Source organism: Marmota marmota, unplaced genomic scaffold (genome assembly GCF_001458135.2).
Source record: "Marmota marmota marmota unplaced genomic scaffold, marMar, whole genome shotgun sequence".
Lineage (NCBI taxonomy): Eukaryota > Metazoa > Chordata > Mammalia > Rodentia > Sciuridae > Marmota > Marmota marmota.
This window is the reverse complement of record NW_026000205.1, coordinates 732,685-740,953: the sequence shown is the minus strand read 5'-3', so window position 1 is coordinate 740,953 and position 8,269 is coordinate 732,685. Positions and strand designations below refer to the sequence as shown.

Sequence of the window (8,269 nt, the reverse complement as noted above, 5' to 3'; positions counted from 1 at the left end):
TAACATACACCACACCCACAATATCAGAAAAGCATGTAATAAGCAAAAAAAAGGCAAACAGTCTTCGAATAAATCTTGTGCGAGAGGCAGTCATTGCTGGGGAGATTTATGTCCATTAAGTCTTTGGGCGCCGGCCGACGGAAGCGCATGGGTGGAACAAGGCCCCAGAGCGCGGACCCGGAAGATTTGGGGGTCACCTGCGCCCCTCTTGCTCAACATTGAACGGAACTTTCCGGAACTCTTTTTCGTGACTCCAGTGGAGCTACCCGGTAGGGAACACTTCCGGTGAGCATATGACTTCCGTGCGGGGCAATGGATTCCAGGCGGGTCCTAAGGGGACCGGAAGTCCGTCACCTTTGGCTCTCCGCCCCTTTCCGGAGGTGACGCTCGGCGGGGTTGCCGGAAGAAGTGGCGAAGTTACTTTTCCTCCTATTTTTTCTTGCGGTGTTGGGGATCGAACCCAGGGCTTCGCGCATGCTAGGCAAGTGCTGTGCCTCTGAGCTACACACCCAACGCCCCGAAGTTACTTTTGAGGGGACCCAGTAGCGGTCGTCTGTTAGGGGCTGAGGAGGAGGAGAAAGAGAAGCAGAGCAAGGGGACGGAGGCAAGTGTTCCCAAGAGTGGGGAGGCGCGGGAGAAACCGGCCAGAGACTCCTGGGTGGTCCGCGCCACTCCACTCAGCCTCGCTCTCTCCTTTACGTCCCTCTCTTCTGTAGCTTGCGCCTCCCCTGGCTGTTTCCAGAACAACAGAGTAGGAGACCCCGCGAAAGACCGCCCACAAGACCCCTGCGCGCAGCCATGAGCCCCGCCTTCCCCTGGTGCTCGGAGAGGGGCGGGACTTGGAGCGAGGTGTGGGGGCGAGGCATGGAGAGAGGAGATGGGCGGGATCTGAAGCTGGGGGAGGGGGCGGAGTTCTAAGGCAGGCACGTTCCATGGTGGGAGGAATGAGGGTCGGCCCTGGGAGGAGTGGGCGGGACCTAGGAGGAAAAGATGGGGCGGGGCATAACAGGAGATGGGATCGGGATGAGAGATTGGGGGCGCTCTCAGCAGAAGTGCGGTGGAGCCTAGTAAAAGTAGATGGTGTGAAACTTGGTGGAGGGAGGACTTGAGGACAGAGCGTGATTTAAGAAGGGTTGTTTCTTGGAGCTGGTGGGTGGGACCTGGAGAAGGGGCGGGACTTGAGGGTGAAGGCTGGCATGGAGCAGAAGGGGGCGGGCATTGTTTAAATGGGTGGGGAGAGAGCCCCATGAGGTGGCCCGAGTTTGTAATCCCAGCAACTAGGGAGGCTGAAGCTGGAGGGTGGCAAGTTCAAGGCCAGCATGGGTAACTTAGTGAGACTGTGTCTCATAGTGAAAAAATTAAAAGAATTGAGGGTGTGAGTCAGTGGTAGAACCCTTGCCTAACACGTGGGGGCTCTGGGTTCCATTCCCGCACCAAAAAAGAGAAAAAAGAAAGAAAAAGTAGGGCTAGGGCTGAGAGTGGAGTCTTTGTGTAGTCGTTTTTAAAAAAATTCTGCCGGAGGTGAAAGAGGAGCACCCCCATCAGGACAACTGGTCTGACCTGCCTGTCCCTGGCCTCAGAAAGCTCTCAACCCTTCCATATTCTGTAGGCTGCTCCGTGACCCCACCATGTCCTCCCCCACCACAAGTTCCCTGGACAGCCCCGTGCCTGGTGAGTGAGACTTCCCCATTTATTCCCCATCATACACTGGCAATAGAAGCTCAATGTCCCTCCTTCTGTTTCCTCCCTTTCCCAGGAAATGGCCCTCCTCAGCCCAGCACCTCCTCTTCTTCACCCACTATAAAGGAGGAGGGCCCTGAGCTGTGGCCAGAGGGTTTGAACCCTGAAGCCCTAGGCACTGATGGGGCCAGCTCCGCCTTCATAGAAGGTGAGATAGGGATAGGGGTCTGGAAGTTGGTGTGGGGCTCATGGAGGGATCTAGAAAGGGAGAAACAAGGATGGGGAGATGGGAGGCCCGTTTCTTTTTCTTTTTCCTTCCGTTTCTCCTTAATGCCTCCTACTTTGATTCCTTCTTGGGGGTCTACTGACTTGGACGTCTTTCCCTCTGCATTGCAGCCCCTCTGGGTGTGCACATCTCCTCTCACCCTTCGTCCTCTGGTTCTTCGCCTTGGGATCTCTCATGGGCCTGACCCTCTGGCAGCTGTTTCTCTTTGTGGCTCTCTCTCATGGCCTTTGTCTGCCCATCCCAGTCATCCTAGAGCCAGAGGAGGAGCCGGAGCGCAAGAGGAAGAAGGGCCCTGCTCCGAAGATGCTGGGCCATGAACTTTGCCGAGTGTGCGGGGACAAGGCCTCTGGCTTCCACTACAATGTGCTCAGTTGTGAAGGCTGCAAGGGCTTCTTCCGGCGTAGTGTGGTCCACGGTGGGGCTGGGCGCTATGCCTGCCGGGGCGGTGGAACCTGCCAGATGGACGCTTTCATGCGGCGCAAGTGCCAGCAGTGCCGGCTGCGCAAGTGCAAGGAGGCAGGGATGCGGGAGCAGTGTGAGTGCCAGGGAAGGGTGGTACAGCCTGCCCCTGCCCAGGCCTGGAGCCTCTGCTGAGGCCCATGTCCCCCTCAGGTGTCCTCTCTGAGGAACAGATCCGGAAGAAGAAGATTCAGAAACAACAACAGCAGCAGCAGCAGCAGCAGCAGCAGTCACTTGTGGAGCCAGGTGGCAGCAGCAGCTCAGCCTCTGGGCCTGGGGCGTCCCCTGGAGGGTCTGAGGCAGGTGGCCAGGGCTCAGGGGAAGGCGAGGGTGTCCAGTTAACAGCGGCTCAGGAACTAATGATCCAACAACTGGTGGCGGCCCAGCTGCAGTGCAACAAACGCTCCTTCTCTGACCAGCCCAAAGTCACGGTACTGCCCCTTCCACAGCCTCGAGCAGTGACAGGCCCAGTGGGGAGAGCCAGCAGGGCTGGGGCCAGGATGTGGGGGGTATGAGGCTTCAGAGGGCGCGACTCTTTAAAGGAGGGTCCCTCAGTGCAGGATTCCTGGGAGTGACCCTGCTGTTCTGTATCCCAGCCTTGGCCCCTGGGTGCAGACCCCCAGTCCCGAGATGCCCGCCAGCAGCGCTTTGCCCACTTCACGGAATTGGCCATCATCTCAGTGCAGGAGATCGTGGACTTTGCCAAGCAGGTGCCTGGCTTCCTACAGCTGGGCCGTGAGGACCAGATTGCCCTCTTGAAGGCATCCACCATTGAGGTAACCACCAGACCACTCTTACTCCTGCCCACAGGAACCTCAGAGACAGCTCCAGGACAGATGCTGGGGGCAGAGTGAAGAACAAGGCTAGTCCTTACCCTTGTGGGGATGGCATTCCACGGAGGATCATCTGAATTTTAAATTAGATATCCAGAGCCTCCATAAGCCAAGGAGAGAGCGGAGAGGCAGCTGAGGTAGAGAGCAGTCAATGGCTGCACTGGAGAGGCCAGCTTTGGAGGATATACGCCCGGAAGGCTTTTCAGAGGAACTGACATTTGATCCAAATCGTAGATAGTGAATAAGAAACGAGTCTACAGTATCTGAAGCTCGATCCTAAGTTGTGGCATATGGCAATGAACAAAACAGACAGAACTTCTGCCCCTGGCCCTTATAGCCACTAGGGGAGAGAGTACCCCAGAGTGGAGCAGCACAGGCTGAAGCTGAAGCTTGGAGGCAGAGCACTCAGAGGGTCCAACCTGCCACTTGTGTGCTGTCATGGCACAGGAGGGTGATCCTTGCCAGATTGGACTCCCATTCAGGTTGGGTGGGAGGGACAACAGCTGAAGGGTTGTGGGACCCCCTTGATGCCCTCCCCCTGCTGCCCCCAGATCATGCTGCTAGAGACGGCCCGGCGATACAACCACGAGACAGAGTGCATCACCTTCCTGAAGGACTTCACCTACAGCAAGGATGACTTCCACCGTGCAGGTTGCCAAGGGGGCCGGGATGAAGGGAGGTTGGCGCCCACTGGCTAGGGGACCTCAGCTTCTCATTCTTGTTTGAGCCTCCAAAGTGTGCTGAGCATGGAGCCAACGTGAGAGCAAGATGAGAGAGTGTTTAGTGAGCCCTGTATGGAAGGAGTCTCTGCCAACACATAGGGCATCTTAGTGGGAATCAGGAAGAGGCACCTCCCTCCAAACCTGTCTCAGCGGGAGGCAGGCTGCTCAGTCCAGCCCATCACAAAAACAAAGCTTCCCTTGGTGTGTAGGACAGCCTGGACATCCTGTGCTCCAAGAGCTCGTACTTGGGCATGACCTAGGCAGGGGCTCCTGGAGAAATTGTGTTTGAGTTGAGGCCTGGGGAGTAAGAGGCATTGTTCGGGAGAAGAAGAGTGTTTGCTGTAGGGGGATTGGCATGTGTAAAGCCCTGAGGTGGGAAAGAGCTGGATGGTTTTATGGAACTACGAGGAGATGTGATAGAGCTGAGGCTGGAGAGGAGGTCAGGAATCCCACCACTTCCCATCCCCTCCTCTGCTACCACTCATGGATGGCTCCCTGGAACACTTAAAGGGCCCCTCACTGGGTTTCCTGCCTCTACCCTCCTAATGGGTCTATTCTTAAGCAGTTCAAAAGATCCTGTCAACACCCAAGTCAACTCCTACCTATTCTGCTCACAATCTTTCATGGCTCCTGTCTTCCTGGGAGAAAAGTCAGACTTCTCACTGTGGCCAACAAGGCCCTTCAAGACTTGGCTTTTTCCCCTCTGCTCTCAGCTGTTGCCCTTAGCTTCTGCCCTCTCCCCCTCGATCCCTGACCTTCTCACTCTTATTTGAACCCATCAAACATGCTCCAGCCTCAGGGCCTTTCCATTTGCTGTTCTCTCCCCTGGAACCAGGTGACCCACTTGTTCAGGTTTGCCCAGGATCTGCCCAGTTTGAACACACACAGTCTTGTGGCCTGGATACAGATAGTTGGTCGCCCTGCCCAGGACACTCACATAGTCTTGGAACTTGCTCCCTCACCTCCTTGGGTCATTGCTCAAATGTTCTCCTGCAGTGGGGCCTTTCCTGTCCACCACATGTAAGATGTAAACAGATTTCAACTGTCCTAATTACTCTGCTGTACATTATTCCAAAAGTTCATCACCTTTTTTTTTTTTTCATCACCTTTTGATAAGCTGGGTATTTATTAATATGTTTGTCATCTGTTCCTTCAACCCCAGAGTCCTACAAGAATTGGAACTTTGTCTCTCTTTTTTTAATATTTATTTATTAGTTTTAGGTAGACACAATATCTTTATTTTACATTTATGTGGTGCTGAGGATCGAACTCAGAGCCTCATGCATGTTAGGCAAGCACTCTACCACTGAGCCACAACCCCAGCCTGGGACTTTAATCTTTTTTTTTTTTTTAAATATTTTTTTGGTTGTAGTTGGACACAATATCTTTATTTTATTTATTGTTATGTGGTACTGAGGATTGAACCCAGCGCCTCACATGTGCTAGGTGAGTGCTCTACTGCTGAGCCACAACCTCAGCCCCCCACAGGACTTTATCTTAAGAACAGCTTTACCCTTGGGCCTGGCCCAAAAAGATGCTCAATAATGTTGGATGAATAAATAAACACATCAGTTTCAAATGAGTTTGGAATTGACCTCCAGAGCAGTGGAACCATGCAGGGACTGGCAGAACACTACTTGGGTTAAATACCCTCTGCTCTTGTGCAGGCAAGGACAGAGTCTGTGAAAACAGGGAGGAGCTGCACAGGACAGGTGTAGAAATGACAGGACGTTGATCACTGCTGATCCCTTCACTTACTGGCTGGGCATGGGGACCGGGGTCTGGAGCCTGGTTTTAGGCCTGAGAGCTGATCAGGTGGCCCTCTCCCCACAGGCTTGCAAGTGGAGTTCATCAATCCCATCTTCGAGTTCTCACGGGCCATGCGGCGCCTGGGCCTGGACGATGCAGAGTATGCACTCCTCATTGCCATTAACATCTTCTCTGCTGACCGACCCAATGTGCAGGAGCCAAGCCGCGTGGAGGCCCTGCAGCAGCCCTATGTGGAGGCTCTGCTCTCCTACACTCGCATCAAGAGGCCACAGGTACTGGGTCCTGGAGCCACCTAGAGCCTGTGGCCCCCTGGGGTGGGAGGGGAGTCCATGCCCACAAAGCGTCACTCTGGGGCTAGGGTCTTGCTTCCTAGTCTGAGCCCGGACTCTGCCTGCCCCACTGTGATGTTCTGAGCTCCAGGCACTGTCTGCTCATCAGAGCTGTCCTCAGGCTTCTATCCTTTCACAAAGGACAGCTTCCCCAGCCCTGGGTGGGGCCTGTACTATGCCTGGTTGCTCCCTACCCTGGCTCTCCTGGCTAATTGGAGAAGGGAGGCCCTCCTTGCAGGCAGGGGCCCTGCCAGCAGCCACCTCCCTCCTGTCGGCCTGCAGGACCAGCTTCGCTTCCCACGCATGCTGATGAAGCTTGTGAGCCTACGCACGCTGAGCTCCGTCCACTCGGAGCAGGTCTTTGCCCTGCGACTCCAGGACAAGAAGTTGCCACCTTTGCTCTCTGAGATCTGGGACGTCCATGAGTAAGGGGCTGGTCATCCTGGTCCACAACCTTGCCTGACCACCTCCAACAGATGGACGCTATCACTCTCTTCTTCCTGGGGTGGAAAGGGGCCAGGGCAGGCCTATGGTTTCACCTGTGACCTGAAGCACCCTTGTGGTCCCTCCCTTCCCACTGAGTCTTCCAGGAAGGGTGATGGGTCACTGGTCCCAACCTCCGACCTTTCCCAGCTGCCCTTCCCACCCAGCTTACACCTCTACTGCTCAATGCACCTTGAACAGAGGGAGGGAAGGGGAGGGCCCATAACTTCACAGCCCTGGAGACCATAGGTCCCCCTCTTCCTCTGCTCCTTTTATTTAATAAAAACTAAAAACAAAAACAAGAAAATGTGAGAACAAGCCAACCCTTAAGTATAGGTAGAGAGGGGGTGAGCTTTCACGGTCCTCATTAACACCAGCCTCTGAATCTAATTCAGTAGACAGACCAGCAGCCTCTTCAGGCTGCCAGGCTGTTGAGGTGACAGACCATCCCAATCTAGGAAGATAGGGGCTGGCTGCTGAGGGGGGGTCCAGGCCATATGCCTGACAAGTTAAGACTCACCTCCCTGAAGAAGATTGATTGGAGTCATTTTTTTCCCTTTTTTTTCCGGTTGGTACTGGGATTGGGTGTAAGGGTGCTTTACCACTGAGTTACATCTCCAGCTTTTTAATTTTTGAGACAGGGTCCCTCTAAGTTGCTGAGAGTCTTGCTGAGTTGCTAAGGCTGGCCTGGAGCTTTCAGTCCTGTCTCAGTCTCCCAAGTCTCTGACTACACCTGGCTTTGGAACCACTTTTGAAGGACAAATAAGATTTAAGTTGGTGAAGGGTTGGGACTTTTGTCCAGTCAACAAGTATTTGCCAAGGCCCCTCATGGGTGGGTGGGTACTGTGCTGCCCCTTCCAGGGATGCACCATTCATCCACCAAGTGCTGATGGAGAGCTTAGACATGCCCAGCAATTTTTGGCCTGGAAACAGTGAACAAAATAAAGTTGAGACATGGGACGTGGATGAGACTGGTAGAGGGGAGGGACAAGGAGGTTTGGCGGCAGCACAGGACAGTGGGAGCTGGAGAGAGGAAGGGGAGGCCTTTCCAAGGCGATGTCTTTGAAAGCACCCAAAATATGAGAACCTGGGGGCTGGACCTCCAAGTTGAGGGACCACACACACAGGGCAAGCTGTGAAGTTTTCACACGGCAGTGGGCTTGGTGGAGAGCCCGGGGCGACGGGGAGGGCTGCTTAGAGGAACCGACAGGAAACCGGAAAAGTGCATTTATTGGGGGCAGGAGACAATGGAAATGAGAGTGGTTACACGCAATTGCCTTATTCCAAGTATTGTGCTGGGCACCCCAAAGGTGTCTCTACCTTGCGCTAGTTATTTGCAGATGGGGAAACAGGCTCGGGGCCGACCCATAACGGCCAACCTTTGCGGTGAGGGCGGCGTCCACTTCGGTAGTTCCGGGGAGGCGACCTCGGAGGGAGGCAGGTTAGGAGAGGAGTGTGCACGCACGGCGCCCGAAGGCGGGAGGCCCGAAGGGGTAGTAGGGGTAGCGGGGTAGCTGGCCAGGCCGACTCCGGGAGCTGGGAGGGCCGCAGCCGGGAGGGGCGTGGCCTCAGGTCCTATACGTCATGAGGGGTGGGGTTGTCGGGAATTTGCAACGGGGCGGGGTTAGTCATCACCCTAGCGGAGCCCAGGGGCGTGGCTTGCCTCGTCTTGGGGGGAAAGGGGTGGGGCAAGTTGCCTGGCTGGGC

At 55.1% G+C, this 8,269-nt stretch overlaps 1 protein-coding gene and 1 non-coding gene across 3 annotated transcripts; one reads left to right on the top strand and one right to left on the bottom strand.

The window, feature by feature from the left end:
* Positions 1-371: 371 nt before the first annotated feature.
* On the top strand, positions 372-6,869 carry Nr1h2 (nuclear receptor subfamily 1 group H member 2). 2 transcript variants are annotated; one of them, XM_015496472.2, is made up of 10 exons: positions 372-604; positions 717-849; positions 1,610-1,671; positions 1,757-1,888; positions 2,211-2,501; positions 2,579-2,856; positions 3,022-3,201; positions 3,810-3,909; positions 5,814-6,022; positions 6,362-6,869. In XM_015496472.2, exons 3-10 carry the CDS (start codon positions 1,629-1,631, stop codon positions 6,506-6,508), a joined length of 1,380 nt encoding a protein of 459 aa, XP_015351958.1. In that variant the 5' UTR covers positions 372-604; positions 717-849; positions 1,610-1,628; the 3' UTR covers positions 6,509-6,869. The 2 variants fall into 2 exon arrangements, with proteins under 2 accessions (XP_015351958.1, XP_048646429.1); XM_048790472.1 differs by lacking the exons at positions 372-604; positions 717-849; positions 1,610-1,671 and having other exon boundaries at positions 2,077-2,501.
* On the bottom strand, positions 5,230-5,302 carry Trnav-aac. Its single transcript has one exon. It is a non-coding gene; the product is annotated as a tRNA-Val (tRNA).
* Positions 6,870-8,269: the final 1,400 nt, after the last annotated feature.